This window comes from Cryptotermes secundus, unplaced genomic scaffold (assembly GCF_002891405.2).
Source record: "Cryptotermes secundus unplaced genomic scaffold, Csec_1.0 scaffold262, whole genome shotgun sequence".
Lineage (NCBI taxonomy): Eukaryota > Metazoa > Arthropoda > Insecta > Blattodea > Kalotermitidae > Cryptotermes > Cryptotermes secundus.
The window spans coordinates 749,149-767,116 of NW_019739214.1; the positions used below are offsets into that span (position 1 = coordinate 749,149).

At 42.7% G+C, this 17,968-nt stretch overlaps 1 protein-coding gene and 1 long non-coding RNA gene across 5 annotated transcripts in view; one reads left to right on the forward strand and one right to left on the reverse strand.

The window, feature by feature from the left end:
- The window catches only part of LOC111871683 (dual specificity tyrosine-phosphorylation-regulated kinase 4), a 559,052-nt gene that overhangs the window by 476,811 nt on the left and 64,273 nt on the right, over positions 1–17,968 (forward strand). For all 4 annotated transcript variants that reach the window (XM_033754350.1, XM_033754351.1, XM_023864948.2 and 1 more), the window contains one exon: positions 17,044–17,211. In XM_033754350.1, coding sequence (XP_033610241.1) covers positions 17,044–17,211 — 168 coding nt within the window. The remainder of the gene's footprint in view (positions 1–17,043; positions 17,212–17,968) is intronic.
- The window catches only part of LOC111871684, a 217,935-nt gene that overhangs the window by 155,078 nt on the left and 44,889 nt on the right, over positions 1–17,968 (reverse strand). The gene's annotated exons all lie outside the window — the stretch shown is intronic.

Here is a 17,968-nt window from a genome sequence, read left to right on the forward strand (position 1 = left end):
CGGGCGAAACGGCAGGCAAGTCAAGAGTAGCAGCTCCTTTCGGACGTTTGACATATGCGGTGAACTAGCATAAGGTGACTTTCCTAATAAAAACTGTAAATACCGTATTTACGCATGTATAGGCCGCACATTTTTTGACAAAAATTCAAGAGGAAAACTGGGGTGCGGCTTATATTCGAAATCACACTTCATTTAAAAAAAATATATTCATAATTAGTAATGCAGGGTGTAATACTCCTGAAATAATATTCCAAGAAAATTATTTTTTCTATAATTTCTGTCTGAAAATTGTGCTGCGGCCTATACATGCGTAAATACGGTATAATGTTAATTAATCTGACATTCCTTAAAACCATTTGGACCTCCAGTATCAGTCTGACCACAACCTGGACTCGAAATTAGTTTTAAATCCATATCAAAATCTTCTTCCTTGAAAATGTAGGTAGTAGGTTTCTCCGAAACAGCCGTACCTGTCTGACAAACTACACACCCAAGACCATAATTTTCATTTTCACCGCAGAGACCCTCATATCTCATAGTATTGTACTTAGAAATGCAATGAAGCATGAGGAGCTTATTTGCAGAGTTCCAGATCCTCGGGACTGTAATACTGGCAGAGTGCACGTGGTTCCCTCCAGTCCAAGTTTATGTTAGGACAGTGCTGTGTAACAATATGTGACACCTTTCTTCCACAGTCCTTCAAACATACGACTTTCATTGGAGGCTGCGCGTCGCTATTAAACCTGTGGAATCATTCACAAGTCCAGTAACGCCCAAATTGGATGATTCCCAAAACATTCGCAGAAGTCAGCAACACAGAACTGAATGAGTAAACGTTCGTGGAAGAGGGTCTGCTTTAAGAGCTCATTATCAACATATGTAGCTGAAACATTGTCACTAAAACGGAAACACAGACATCAGATTATTAGTCACAGAAATGGATTACTGGTGCTCGGCACAAATATCACGAATGTATAGAATTAGAAATGAAACAATTACAAAGTTGAGAGTGAAGAAAGACATATTACAGGAAGTAGAACAGCAATCGAATCGCTATAGCGACTAGCTATGGGCTGGAAGACCGCCGGCTCGGAGTTCGAGTCTCGGTAGGATAAATAATTTTTTTCTCCACGTCGTCCAGACCGGCTCCGGGGTCCACCCAGCTTCCTATCCAAATGGTACCGGGGCGTTTACCGGGAGTGAAGCGGCTGGGGCGCGAAACTCACCACTCACCTCCAACTAGTGCCGAGGTCAAGAAAATGTGGATCTATACATCCATTCCCCCATACGCCTTCATGGCGTAGTGCTTAATTAGGTAAGCACTGGGACAAATTTACCTTTTCCGATCACAGGAGCCGCGCGATCTAAGGCATCAACTGTCCTCGCTAGCTAGAACGCTGGGATCATGGGTTCGAATCCCATTCTAAGGCATGAATGTCTGTATGCGATTATTCTGTGTTTGTGTTGTTCTGTGTGCAGGCAGCGGCCTTGTGACTGACCGATCACTCGTCCAAGGGATCCTATCGTCTTTGTAAAAATATTAAGAAGAGGCCAGGGCCCAACAAAGGGCTGTAGAGCCATCGATGAATGAGCGAATGGGAACAATAATTAAGAAAGTGCGGCCACTTCATGCGAAAGGAGAAGTGCAGAATTGCTAGACAGGTTGCAGAATCAAACCCACAGGGGAAAAGAGGGCGCGGCAGCCAGTCAACACACGGAAGGCGGGATTAGAGACAGAACGCAACAAGAACCCTCAAGGATAAAGAGTGTTACCATCGAGGGCTCTGGAGGGAAAAAGTTTCTTTTTGGGTTGACGAAAATGTGCATCCACAGAAAAAAATCTTGTAATTCAGTTTAAGCGTTATGCCATGAAGGCATATGAGGGAGTGGAAGTATAGCTCCACCATTCCAGACCTCGGAAATAGATGTAGATGGATTATCACGCTCCAGCCGCTTTAACATAAGGTAAAGAGCCCACGGTACCCATTGAATAGGAGGCCGGGCGAGCCCTAGGTCTCATTTTGACATTGTGGACAAGAGAAAACTCCAATGCCGGGAATGAAACCCAGGCCGTCTAGCCATAACCGACCATATCGACTGAGCTATCCCGCTATCATACATAGACTGCAAACGGAATATCTGAGCGCATTCTATGAGAGAACTATATATCTAATACTACGCTATTTCGAACAGCCATGTGCTTTCAAAAGCTACAAGGTTAACGGCCGTAGCAGTTTCGTTGGTCACATTCCAAATTCCAGACCCCAGCCGGCCCATTTCAAATTAAGTTGTATCAGAGGTCTCGCATGCCTTTCAGCTGCTGTTTGTACACAGAGCGCTTCCTGCAGTATATTACTGTCGGTCAGTTTGAAGATCTTAAAGCATCCGGCGTCGGATGGGAAACTTTCGAAGTTTTGCGAAGGTCGAGGGGCTTCACGTGGAAAGCTGAATGAGTTAAGAAGAAATGTTAACTAACACTGTTGAAGCACAGCAACCCATTGCTCAACTATACGAATACCAAAGTCCGCCATTGGACATGATCCTGATCTAGCTCCGTTCATCTCCCACCCTCACAACCTATTTCTCACAGAAGAGCATGGGCAAGTTTTGCCTCCTTCTTGGTCTTCAAAGTGAAATTTCGCAGGAGACTTTCCTCGTCTTCCCCATTTATGCAATATTTCGGACCATTTTAAATCCCCTCCAAGATTTTACTCTGCTAACAATAACATTATACTTCAACATCCTGTTGCATTGATACGTCATTCGTTCACTCATTACAATCACATTTAATTTTCCTTGTATTGTTCCATAAAATACAAGGAATACACGCCGCCCAACTAAGCTGAACTACGCACAAAAGGAACACAGCGCTCAATACAAGGAATACACGCCGCCCGACTAAGTTGAACTACGCACAAAAGGAACACAGCGCTCAATACAAGGAATACACGCCGCCCGACTAAGCTGAACTACGCACAAAAGGAACACAGCGCTCAATACAAGGAATACACGCCGCCCGACTAAGCTGAACTACGCACAAAAGGAACACAGCGCTCAATACAAGGAATACACGCCGCCCGACTAAGCTGAACTACGCACAAAAGGAACACAGCGCTCAATACAAGGAATACACGCCGCCCGACTAAGCTGAACTATGCACAAAAGGAACACAGCGCTCAAGACAAGGAATACACGCCGCCCGACTAAGCTGAACTACGCACAAAGGGAACACAGCGCTCAATACAAGGAATACACGCCGCCCGACTACGCTGAACTACGCACAAAAGGAACACAGCGTGAGCGCCTCAGCATGAAAATAGCGTGAGTGAAGTCTGGGCGTACATCCTCAAACGACGACGTGCTGTAACAGCATGGAAATATACTGACATGAGCTGATACAGTGTGGCGATTTCAGTCAATTAACAGCTGCCTGAGGATAGTCCTGTATGGCCGAAACATGTTGTAACAGTAAAATAAAATGTAATTGTAATGATATTTTAGGAAATTTGAATGTGATTGTAATGACACTTTAAAATACAGTTTATATGGCATTAGAGACAGCTTCCTCGTCTGTTGTCCAAAAACATAAAAATTAGAATATACAAGACTATGTCCATGGTTTATGCTGACCGTCTTACAGTGTATACACTTTTTCACCTTATTCTTCACTTCCACACTACATGTTTCAGCACTAATGTGCCATCTTCAGGTGTCTTTATGCACGTTAAACTACTGTACTGCATGCCATAATGTCTTCATTCTAAAATGACTAAAATCTGTATTCGTCATTACAGAACTATAATTATGCCTGTGGTTCTGTATGGGAGTGAAACTTGGTCTCTGACATTAAGGGAGGAACACAGACCGAGGGTGTTTGAGAACAGGGTGCTGAGGAGAATATTTGGATCGAAGAGAGATGAAGTGACAGGCGGTTGGAGAAAACTGCATAATGAGGAGCTTCATAACTTGTACTCCTATCCAAGTATAATTTTAATGATCAATTCAAGGAGGATGAGGTGGGCAGGTCATGTAGCACGAATGGGGGAGACGAGGAATGCGTATAGGATATTGGTGGGAAAGCCAGAAGGAAAGAGACCACAGGGAAGACCAAGTCGTAGGTGGGTGGACAATATTAGAATGGTACTTAGAGAGACAGGATGGGAGGGTATGGATTGGATAGATCTGGCTCAGGATAGGGACCAGTGGAGGGCTCTTGTGAACACGGTAATGAACCTTCGGGTTCCATAAAATGATGGGAAATTCTTGATTAGCTGCAGAATTGGCGACTCCTCCAGAAGATCTCAGCTCCATGAGTAAGTAAGTAAGTTAGAGACAGCTTCATAACTTGTACTCTTCTCCAAGTACAATTAGAATAATCAAGTCAAGGAGGATGAGATGGACAGGGCATGTAGCACGAATGTGGAGAAGAGGAATGCATGTAGGATATTGGTGGGAAAGCCAGATGGAAAGAAACCACCGAGAAGACCAAGGCGTAGGTAGGTTGAGAATATTAAAATGGATCTTAGAGAGATGGGATGGGATGTTACTGATTGGATTCATCTGGCTCACGATAGGGAACGGTGGATGGCTCTTGTGAATACGTAATAAAACTTCGGGTTCCATAAAATGATTAGTTCTTCAGTAGCTGCACAATTGGCGGCTTCTCAAGAAGGGCTCAGCTCCATGAGTGAATGAATGAATGAATGTTGCGTTAGAGACGGAAACATGTAGACGAGACTGCTAACAATACTTAGTGGCATATATAAATCCCGTTACGTTTATTCTTCCTCTAGCTATATCATCATTTCGTATTAATCTGTTATTGTTCCCAGATACTTATACGAACCTGGATATCCAACGTTGAAGACTAGCTACGGACGGAACGACCGAGAAATCGGGGTTGATTAAAGATAGGGGGACGGAGGAAGAACGTTTTCTCGTCCACAGTGTCAGACCGGCTCTGTGACCTACCCGGCCTCCTATCCAGTGGGTACCCGGGGCTCTGTCTGCCTGGGAATAAAGCAGATCTGACTACTCATCTCCATTTTATATCGGAGATTAAGTATCCATCGAGCTATGAATGTATAAGGGGTGGTCCTTCTTGGCCCTTGCACTGCGACCACAGCGATCTATTGTGCCCTATCCATGAAGCTTCGCTTCGCCATACGTTTTCCTGGCGTGGTGTTTGTTTTTAAGCGCACTGTTACCTACGAGTAAGTGTATAAAACTATAATTTTGTTTTGTATGGTTACGAAACTTTGTGTGTCACATTAAGGAAAGAAATATGCTTAGAATTACTGGGTTTTTGGAAGCTGTCCATCGTCCAGTATTCTAGAAGCTTAAAAAAAAACGATTGTTATACACCATCGTCAGAACCCTTTAGAATCTACTTGGAAGAAATATGATTAAGAATGTTTCAGAACATGGTGTTTAGGAGAACACTTCGACCTCAGAGAGAAGATGAACTGCACAATGAAGAGATTCCTGGTACTCATATATATATATATTTTTTTCTTTTGGCGCTAGAGCCCCATTTGTTGGGCCTTGGTCTACCTCCATGAAACTCTCCCTTTCATTTAATTTACTAAATTTTAGACATTCGGTAGGATTCCTTGGGCGGGTGATCAGCTCGTCGCAAGGCCTCTACCTGCATACAAACAGAAAAACGCACACACACACACACACACACACACACACAAACACTGAACAGCCATGCCCTGAGTGGGATTCGAACTCACGATCCCGGCTTCCGAGCGAGCGAAGACAATGCATGCTTTAGACCGCTCAGCTGCCGTGACCGGCAGTGCTCGTACAAACTGTTTGCAAATATTATTAGGCAGACGAAACCAAGGAGGATTAAATGGGCTGGGCATGCAACACGCATAGGAACTGTGACAAAGGTATACACAGTGTAACTGTCCAATTTAGGAGATGGTCAATTGATTTTTTTTTTGTATATGGTTAGGGTTCTATGACATTCCTCACTTTCGTCTCACAATTGGATATTTCCTCCTGAGACACGCAGCACGTGGCTTGGATCAAGCTTGAAGCCAGCTGCTCATCAGTAAATCAGTCAAGTTAATGCGTAACACGAGACCGGGTTCTTTAGAAATTCTAAATTTTGACAGGAAAAATCATAATTTTAGCAGAGTCGTTTTATGCTACGCCAGGTTCCAGTTTGACAGCCACGCAGCAGGTGGCAGAGTTCATCCCTAAACTCAACACCCGTTATTTCTTTTCCTAATTGGAGGAGAAAGATTAAGCAGCCTCCCAGCTTGCCTGGTCCAGCCAATCAAAATCAGAAGTGGGACGTCCTTTGCACGAATTTTGGGTAGCCAGGGCAGATATTTACCATTCAGAGAGTGCTTGGCTGGAGAACTCTGAAATTTACATTCACCGGAGGTACACGTGTTCTGATCCCCGTATATACACTTTGTGGTGCCTCTCGACTAGTGTGTCTTAGTGACCAGTAAAGGATCCTAAATCCTCCCATCAGTTAGTGGAGCACTGCGGCGCGCTTATCATTTTAACAGCGCAATTCGAATAAAGACTTTAAACTGCTAATTAATGTTGAGTGTTGAACTTCCTACGCCCGAGGCCCCTCTAATCACCCAAGTCGTGGCCAGTCAACACGGCCTGAGAAGGGTTGAATTTCTCTGCCGGAGCTAGTAGCACCAAAGAACGGCTACAATTGATTCAATGAGAAAATTTTGCAACTTAGGTAAAGATGGGAGGATAATATGAAAAAGAGATATTAGATAAGTAAAGAGGGAAGTTGTTCAGTTTGGCTCATGATAGGGACTAATGGCGGGGTCTTTTGGGCATAGTAAGGAAAACTCGGTTTCTATAAAAGACGAAAAATTACCTCACGCTACTGAAGTCGCATGGAGGATTCTGCTTCATGGAATCAATTAGTTACATACATTCTGGAACGTTCTCAGAGTAGTGGTTACTGACATCCTACTTTACTGAGTTTCATTTATAATCTAGTATCTGTACATTGCCACGGGCCAAATTGGATCTTACACAGACTATACTTCACCGACTGGTGTCATGAAAACTGGACGAAGTTGAGATTTTTGTGACGCACAAGGGGAAAGGGTTTAATGTTGACATATGGAGGCTATAACATCGTTGTGAGAAGCAGTTTATTCTATCTTCTTCCGCATAGTCGTCGCCTCCGCTTGCTGTCGTCTCCGAACGGGATCGAAAATAACATTCCTACTAGCGCGGAATGAAAATAACACTGCCACACAGAGTCCCCTATTCGAAGCGTCTAAGGCTTCCTAACATACTTCAGCTGGCGTCATCCAAACCGAAATTCATAGCATTTACATATCAGCGATGCTGAAACAAACGTGTGGTTGGAAATGTGGTTGTCCGTTTAGGCTGATGAATAATTGTTTGGTTTCTGACGTACATTTCTTGTAAATCCAAATGGTATTTATAAACACGTTCAGTTATTCGGATATCGCCTTAAAATAAGCGACGACTGAATCCTTACACATCTTTACCAATTCAGCATTCACAGTTACCATACCATTCTACGTCATGCAATTGAATCGCTAAATAAAGATGAAGATAATTAACCAAAGATTTACGAATTATTTTTGTTAAGGCAATCTTAAATCACAGTGGTTACCACATGTACCGGTACTAAAATTTTGCATTCTGCCTACAGAATGCATTTGTGCTTTTCGTACGGTTCTCACAATAAATAACGTTCGTTTTCCTAAACAGAATTAAGCGGTTGATCTTTGTAGCGGAGACGTAATGTGTTTCCTGTGAAGTACAAACAAAACAAACTCCGTGATTTTAGTCCGCAAGCGAACTATACCGACCGGGCGACCGCCGCTTGTCGGCGAAGTTAGTACCAACTTTTGCGGATAGAGGGTGTCGCGTGGTCAGCGCAACGAATCCCCACGGCCGTTAATTTCGGGTTTCTAGACCGGAGCCGCTATTTCCTCAAAATAGCTCCTCAATTATCATCATGAGGCTGAGTGGAACACGTTCCAGACTCACTAATTCTCAGAAAACATCTGGTAGCGTCGGGAATCGAACCCGGACCTCTTGATCTGTAGCCAGGAACTCTGACCACTAGACCACAGAGGCGGTCACTTAGCAGAAATTAAGAGGCAACCCTATCTTCTCGCCAGATAGGATGTTACATAAGGACTATGCCAGCAAGGGTTCGGTTTACAAGATCTCTGGTCGTGATCCTCAAGGGATTTTGAGGCAAGACAAATTGATTTGCGGTAAACCGCCAATCGGACTGTAACTTTGACTTTGACTTAATATTTAAAGGGGTTCCATTTCGTGAATTTCTGAACTCGCGGTCTGCTTTGATGTGGTTTCCTCAAGTCCCTTTGAGGCTAAAAGAGGTTTGCGATATAGGTCATCAACACTGGGGGCGGCCTACTTGTTTTGTCGGGATCCTCGTGGTCTGGGAGGATGCCGAATATTCAGTTTAATACACAGGCTTATTTCTTTAAGGAAGGATGAGGTAGACGGAAGATTGACCATGTAAGCCAGAGAATGAAAATATTTAGGAATAACACTGAAGAACAGAGGAGAATAGACTAATCAGAATGACAGAGAATATAATCAGGTTGACCGTTGGAAGCTTTTGCCAGACAACGACTGGTGAAGACACGATAGACTGATAAGGTTTAGGACGTGCTCTAGTGAACTGCAGAATGTGTGAATTGGCGACAGCGCTAGTTACTTGTAATTACGATCTGTACGTGTTCAATAAATCCGATAACCAATCCAAGCCCTGTTTATAGTCATTCAAACACGTGACAATAGCCCTCATTTGAGCTTATGAGTGTATAGAAATATAGAAATCGAAAGGATATGGAGACTCCAGAGCGGCAGTGAAGGTACTAGAAGTGGTGGTGGTAGTAATAATAATAATAATAATAATAATAGTAGTAGTAGTAGTAGTAGTAAAATAGGAAACCCGACTCACTGGAAGCATATGAGTATACATGTAAATAATCTTGCACTTATACCGACACAGATAAATATGACGTAGTAACGCAACTCAATAAATTCAAACCGAAAAATATTGGTTTATATTCATTATGTAGCGTAAATAAAAATATAAATTTACATTTCCTGTTTCCTTTCGCGGAACCCAAAATATGAAATTTATTTCATGCTTTGCCAGTATGTATGGTACGGTTGAAAAAGCGATGTGAAAACAATGAGGTAATTCGAATCCTCTGTCTCAATCTTTTGTCAAATTATATTAGTAAAATTTAATGTTATTGCTTCTTTAAAGTTTTAGCTGCTCTATAGTGTCACATTGACAAGGAAAGCAACCATAGGCATATCCCGGGCAAGGAACGGGAATTTATTTTGTTACAATAAATGCCTAGTGCTGCTGGAAGAATTAGATCAACTGAAGAAATCCAATGACCTCATCGGGATTTGAACCCGCGACCTTAAGTGTATTAAAGATATATGCAGAATAGAAGTGCTTATCATTCACACAGTTCCAAAACAAGGACCCCACAGATTAAACTCAACATTCGCTCACCTGTTGCCCGACTTTAATCACATTTGTTATTAGATTCTCAACTGTAATTACCATTGGCTGAAAGTGGCAATGCCGATTGTAAAAGGTTATAATATTCATTTCTCTTACACAACTGTCCCTGTGCAGATTCGTCCATATTTCGCATTCCGAAGGCTCGAAAGCTGGAGTAGTCCATTTTCGAGGTAACGCGGTCAAAGGTAGGACCTCCGTTGCTCAGTAACAGGCTGCTACGTTTAGAAGCAGCGGACAAAACAAATAACAACAGAATGAGCGAATTGTTTGGGATGGTGATATATATTCAGTCGACCTGGAAGTTAGTTCAGTGATTCGTCGTTCGTCATTTTTCTAAGCGGAAGAGAAGACGCTGGTGGTCCAGTAAGGAATGGAGCGAGTCGTGGACAGTAATTGATTGTGAGCTGTCATAATTGGTTGTAATTGTAAAGAAGTGCCAATAAATCCAATCATCGGATTCAGAACCCATTATAATTAGTCACGACAACATCCCGAACACTATATGTTTCAGCCCAACTGACCATCATCTGTTAGGCCGAAACATATATTATCAAATAAATAATAAGAATAGAGAAAGAGCCTTTGACGTGTGCATTTTAATATATTGGCGAAGTTGCACAGAAAGAGTGGAATAGGAGAGCTAAAGTTTGAATCCACAAGGCAACAGGATGCTGCAATACAATGCTGTCATATTATGGCGCAAACTGCGAGGTGCGTGCCGTGAAGGGCGGTGTAATTTACTTCAGGCGATAGCCATTTAACAGTATTTACGAGTACTGTGGTTACGAACTGGAGAGTGGTACCTAGTTCGTGTACTGTATTAGGGATTTTTACCGCGAAACTAAGCAACAGCTACTCGTACTTGTTATGATATGACGAGATTTCTGATATTATAAATTGAGTTTATATTCTAAGCGAGAACAAACAAAGATTGAATAGGATAATTTTAAATATAAAAGTGGAAGCGGCAAACAGTCATCACAGTGATCGAAACCATTTATTTACACTTTTTATAGGCTAATCTACTGTGAATGCTCTCTGCTGTTTGCACGGTATTTGCTTTTCTTTCAAGTTCTTCAATTATATATTTACTTTGTTTTTATTTAAGATACCTGAGGTGTGCTGATTTAGTGCATTTGAAATACGCATGTACTCGTATATATTTCGTGTTGTCTTAGTTCTAAACTGCCCGAGCTGTCACAAGGAATTGCCGAATGAGCAAGAAATTCAAACAAGATATAAATCGAAGTCGTGATTAGACGTTTCTTGCTTTGGTGCTACTATGTGATGTTCTGCCTCAGTGCCAACGTGGGCGACATCACAATCAACGACAGATAATTCAGACAGACGGAATAGTACGGAAAGTAGCTTAGGCGACGTAAAAATCGACGGATATGTTTGACAGCCAGCGCCGAAAAATGACACCAGAAAGTAATACTGAAACAAGTTTAAATGGAACAAAATTTTGCTGTAACCAGCAACATCGACCGAGATCCAAAACAGACTCGTAACAGAAATAACGAGGGTTATTAATAAATATGTAATTATATGTATATTATTTTTGTAGCCCTGTGTGTATCGTCCCTTGTGAGCATAATCAACATTGTTTGTTTTCCGTGCAAACTTTTGGATGAGAGTAAAATATCAGAGCAGTAATCATCAAACTTTCAATTCGCAGTTCGATTAGAAGTGTTCGCTGCGGTAACCATTGCAGTACTATCTTCCTGGATGTGACATTCTGTTATGTGGTAGAAGTTTACGTTTCGAGGAAAGCTGCTCCGTCCACCCTCAGGGTGGAAGTATAAACTAAGGAGCAAGCAGAGTAAAGAATCCGCTTGTTGTTTGTTTGCTCGGATTGATCTTGGAGCGTGAAGATGCAGACTGTACGATGTCACATCCCAGAAGACAGCCTACTCTTCATTACAATTCTCATTTCAAAACTGAGGGCTTTCATTACATATTTGTCTGAAAAACGTGTGTTCTTAATATTGTCATGCGCCACGGGGTTTAGATGGGATGATTTGATTTATTAATCACTCCTTTACAATCACTTGTAATCACAGTCAATTACAACAGTGACTGCCTAGGACTCGCTCAATGTTGATCTCATTTGATCTCTCCATACCCTGATTTGAAATACTAGCTCCATTCTGATCTATCTTCTCTCTGTCTTCTCTTGGCTTCTAGTGATCTGAACAGAAAATCAGTCACATTGCGACTGACGGTCAGTCAGTCTTATGACGAGATATTTATTACTGTTTGACAGTTACAGTCTTGTTTTGTAGGGCGTCCTCTCTGACGAGAGGACAGGTCTGTCTCTTGTATATGCTGCTTGCCCTTGCCAGCACTGTCTTTCTCGGGTCCGGGTCCCTCGGGACCTGCGAACATATTTAACTGTCTCAGATTTGAGACTGACCTTTTCGTCGCCTCCTATGACTTGCAGAGTCACGGTGGAGGTATTCGACCCCGCCTCCACATGGGGTTGATCTGAACACAATTCTGTCCTCCTCTTATATAGCGCATCCGTATCCAAGGAAACGGGCTGATTTCCAAGAATCTGTCTCCATGAGAACTTGTTTATCACTCAGCGACGTGTTGGTTTCCAAGAATCTATATCCATGGAAACATGTTTATCACCCGTATCCTAGCAATGGATCTACGTGCCACAATATTTTTGTTTGTTCAACTGGATGCTGCATTTCTCTTAGTAACTGCGAACTACACGTCGATATCATAGTACTGTGCTAGTCACAGAAATAAATTTCGGCGACACGACTGAGTCCATGTTTATTTAAAGTTACTTATGATGACTATCGCTCGCCCTAGGCGAAATTTCATGTCGCCGGGTGCTACTTACTTTGCACAGACCTGACCTAGAGCATCACGACGATATAAATATACCTTCGCGCCTAACCGCCACGTCATGAAGATCCATAAAGACGCATAGCTAAAATTTTTTTAATTCGTGCATTCCCAGACAATCGGTCATGCTTTATTGTAATCTGCAGTACAGCATGGGCATTGACTCGAGGTACACGACGCTAACACAGCAGCCAGCTATATTAAAGTGCTAATTTAATGCACGCCTCCACACTGTTAAAAGTACTTCTATGTTGAAAAGTATTAATTTATGCAGAGAGCCATAATGCTTAATTTATACGAGGCTTGTCTTTACTCACAATTAATCGGACAAAGTTTGCCACCTGCTTTGACATACTAGAAGTCTGCATTCTGCCCACAGAGTGTAATTGTGTGTTTCTTATGGTTTGCCAATAAACCGAGATATTTCCCTAAGCAGCATTAACTGATCGATCTTTGTAGCGGAGACGTGATGTTTTTCCTGTGAGGTACGAACCGCATTTTGATATGTTATTGGAAGAAACTTCCAACTGTCCAATATTTGTACTCATCCTATCACTGATGCTATATGGTCCCATATTGACAGCGTCACTAAATAACCAACCATCTTCAGTCTTAAAGGGTGAATTCACATTTGGACAAATGGTAAACTGCGTTCAGAATTATTCTTGGAGGGTAAAGTTTGAAGTGTGCAGTACCAAGAAATAACGGGATTGAGGTGGTACCTTGGCACGAAATGAATTTTAACACAAATGCCTGCTTACTGTTTGTCTGTCGCAGTGTTTGCAGGATATGCAAGAGTGTTAAACTCTGCCACTGCAAATAGTATGTTAATTTACATAAGTGGCATACAAAACCCGGCGTCTGTGTCTAACCATTTCCATAATTACTCGGTACCTAACTGACCTAATTTTCTTCCAGAAGGTACCCGACGAATTATACTATTTCCGGATGTTCTGACTGAGTCCCCTTATAGTTAACCCGTGTCTCTTATTGCGAACGGATAGTTGGGGTCTCAGACTTTATCACTTTCAGATGCCAGATTATTCAACATTACCGTAAAACGGATGTTATGATCATACGTGCTGTGATTCTTCACAACTTACATATGCCCTTTCATACAAACGCAACACCGTCATCCTCCAGACAATTCCTGTGAAAGTATTTCAATTTAATCCCAAACTACTTCTTTCAAAATCCTTACCAATTTATATATTATCATCCAAGAAATCGAGGGTATATAGTATAGCTGCTGACAGCATCGTAAAAAACATAAATATCTTCGCATTTATCACTTCTGAATGCCAAATATTTATTGATAATTAGCATAATATTGTGGCATTTAGACCCGTTGCTAGGCAAGACCGCAAAATAAGCAGTTGTACAACAGCCGTTGCTAGGTAGTGGCCGCAAAGACGCACTCAACAATGAAAGAACTGCTGGAAGTGGTGTTTTCTGTGTGATCCGTGCCGAGGCTATATAAAGACGAGCGTCTGCGATTACGAGAGAACTCCGTGTGGAGGCGGGTTCGAATAGCTCAGTCGATATAACTACTTTTTCTCTTCTCCATAAAGTCCAGACCGGTTCTGGGGCCCACTCGATGTTCTATATAGTGGGTAGTGGGGGTAAATCGGCAGGGTCGTGAAGCTGACCACTCACATCCATCTATTGCCGAGCATAAGAATGGTGGGATTATTCCTCTGCTCCCCCATACGTCTTCATGGCGTAGTGCTTAATTAGTTACGGATGGATAATACTCGTATATGTTAACTAATGTTCCTAACATTTCTTGAAAATCCTCGGAGCTGAGACCTGGGTCAAGCTGAGATCGGAACAGACTGGATTTTTAATGGAACGAATGCTATTAGGACGAGTTTTCCTCTGAATACTTCAGTTTTTCTCTTTCTACAGACATTTCACTGTTTTCTGTCGTCTCTGAGACATGCGACAGACATGTCCACCAGCACGATATCATATCCTGTCCTTAGTTGGGGGCTTTACGTCAGATACAACACTTTGTTGGCCTTTGACAACATTATTGCCGGCATTCATTAAAAGTATATTGATACTTAGTGATCAAATATTACAGGAGAATTATTTTGTGCTGTCTGCTGAACCTGCGTGACGACAGGCGAAGCAAGTGGCCATTTGGAGTAGCATATGTTACAATATCCCTCTTTTCGGATTTTTGTTAAATGAATGTCATTTCTGTTGTTCTTCCTCTTATATCGTGACCATTAAATTGCAGTACCTAAACAGGTTATGCAACAGTACTGTCGCGTGTTGACTGTGTAGCGGGACAAATAGCTTCACGCCGGTCTTGGATTTAGCGAATATGTTTATTGCACACTCGCTCGCAATTATTGTCACTTATAACTTCTTCACGTTCATAATTCTTCTGTATTTCAACGCTGCTTTCAACTCTGTATGAACACTATCCTGTGTTTCAGCTATTCTCGACGACTGCTAGAATTCAACTCACTTCGGCGGCTGCTATATGTCAACTGTCACTGTCTCGGCGAATGCATTCAACTCTTTATACAGGCGGGTTTCGGACTCAATAGAGAACACCGTTCTCAACAGTTTGGTTTCATCCGCTGTTGCGCAATGAACCCTCTGTTGTCTTTCATCTCCGCGGAAACGCGTTTGTTGTTTGCACTGTTGCTACGCAACGGCCCACTGTTATTGTGTTGTTACACAACGAACACTCGTTACGGATATTCCTACGCACCCGTCTGTTGGTATTCGATTTGTCGCTGTGGGAACTCAACAATTTCAATTGTTTTCTTCGCTCAGCGATATAACACGTTACAAAATAAACAATCCCCCTTTAAGAGTTGCAGCCCAGTTAGTTTCATCACAGGTCAAGGAATTTCATATTAATAATTGCGACGAATTTTCGAGAAAGTTAGTACATTTTTAACTGAGGCAGGTAGTGGCATGTGTGCTTGCGCTTCGACCTTGGCTATATCTATCCATGAAACGGTGTGCACTTTCCCATTGTACATCTATCTATCTGTGGCTCTACAGTCCTCTTTGTTGGAGCCTGGCCGCTTTTTCAGTTCCTTAATTCTATACAGAGTCAGTAGGACTCCTTGGACGGAGGATCTGCCCGTCGCAAGGTCGCTACCTACACACAGAAAAACATAAATACAGGGGATGGACAAAAATATGGAAACACCCAACAAAAAACACATTACCGTGACTAATATGGCGTAGGACAATCTCTGGCTTGCAGAACTGCTTGCAGTCTCCTTGGAGTGGATAAATAGAGGTCCTGTATGATTTGCAAGGGAATCTTGCACCATTCTTCCTGAAAAACATGGTAAGTTCTGTTATCGATGACGGAGGTGGATAGCGAGCATGCAGAATGCTCTCAAAAACAGACCACAAAGGCTTAATAATATTGATATCTGGTGATTGTGGGGGCCATGGCAGACGTGACACTTCATCTTCGTGCTCAGAAAACCAGTCCTGGACGATGTGAGCTGTGTGAACACGGGCATTGTCGTCTTGGTGAATGGCATCACCATTAGGGAACAAAGTTTGCACCATGGGATGGACCTGGTCACCCAAAATGGTCACATAGTCGTTGGCAGTGACGTGACCTTCCACGGTAATGAAGGGTCCGACAGAATACCACGATATGGCTGCCCATACCATGATCGAACCCCTGCCATGTTTCACTCTTGGAAGCAAACAATTTGGATCGTAAGCTTGGGATGGCGTTCTCCAGATGTAAACTCGGCCAGAAGTCGGAAACAGTGTGAAGGTGGACTCATCCGACCAAATGACCGTCTTCCATTGCTCCATAGGCCAGGTTTTATGACTTCGGAACCACACTCTCCTCTTAGTGGCAATTTGATGTCTGATGAGTGGCTTTGGAATTGCAGCTCGTCCAGAAATACCCTCCTTGTGGAGTTCCCTTCATATTGTTTTGGTGCTGACAAGGTTTAGGAGCGCGACATTCAGTTCAGCAATCACTTCTGAAGCTGCAGTCTTCTTAATTTTCGTCACAATCCTACACAATGTTATCCTGTCTCAATCACTCAACATACATTTCCGTCCACGCTGGTGTTTATCGGATGCAGTTTTTCCAGTCCTCCTATATGCGGTCATAATCTTGGATACTGTGCTTCGCGAAACACCAAAAACCTCGGCTACCTTGATTACGGAAGCACCCACCATATGGGCCCCAACAATTTGCCCGCGTTCGAATTCTGTTAGCTCTGACGTGATGCACTAAAAATTGCACAGAACACTGTCTCGACAACAAATGAAGCTTGCAACGTATTGCGGAGGTTGTGCAGGTAGTGGTATTGGGCAGATATGGCAGCGTCACCTACAAACGTCGCTAAAATAAACACTTCAATTCAGGCATGCATTTCACGAGGTGTTTCCATATTTTTGTCCATCCCCTGTACATAATAAACACAAACATCCATTCCTCGAGTGGGATTCGACCCCACGATCCCAGTGTCCGAGCGAGCAAAGAGGGTTCATGCCTTAGACCGCGCGGCCACTGTGACCGGCTCACATTGTACGTACATAAGCAGTTAAACAATATTCTGTACGATTTGTCAGTTACGTACCATGATTGGTTTAACGGTGTGTTTGTTTTGGTGCAGAGTCCGGGGGCGCTGCACCACAAGGACGTGCTTGCCAAATACAACGGCAGCGGCAGTACCAGCAGCAGCAGTGGAAGTAGTACGGCCGCCAAGACGTCCCAAGCCAAGACGCAGCTGACGTCACGAAATGGGCTACCAGGCAAGAACAATAGCAGCCTTCTATCAGAGGTCAGTAACAGTAACAATCCTATACCGAGACTGTTCACATTCTATCTCGGCGTCTAAATACAGTTGACTCCTTATACACTGGGGGTGTGTTCCTGAAAATCGCCGCGTGAAACGTAAAATGCAGCGAATGAACACTGACAACGTTGGAGAAGGAGCAGAAAACAACATGACACTTATAGTCCACCCTCTCTACGGTACACCATTTCTCTTTATCGGCAATCATAAAGGAAAAAAGATTTCTGTGCAAATATGTTTGAATTTTCCAATGGCTTTTGAATGACCGAAGTATGTTGAAAACAGAATCTATTAAATCCTAATGATGACGCAATTATCTGCTTCCCCAACTGCTTGTGACGCATCCTCGTTTTCGTAGTAGTTATAGTGTAAGGGCGAGGGCATGCCAAGGAAACTGGCAACCGCAACGCAGCCGCAATTTCCAAAAAAATATCGCCGATTTCAAGCAGGCAACTTGTTTCCAGATTAGCAGGCGCACACTGAGGAAACTTGTGTTTGATTAGTTGCTTACATCATCTTAAGTTGCTATGTTCGTCCGACGTAATGCATGATTGCATTTTTTAACTTCGCGCACTTGTCTTCTGCAATGGAACATAATATTGATCCTGTCATAATTTGGTGGTAGTTGAGATAGGTCGACATGCCGTGAAAAGAGAAGGCGACGACCATAGGGAAAATATGCGTATTAGGATGCTAATTATTTGTTTTAATTAAGGTCAATTTATTTAATCAGAAAATACCG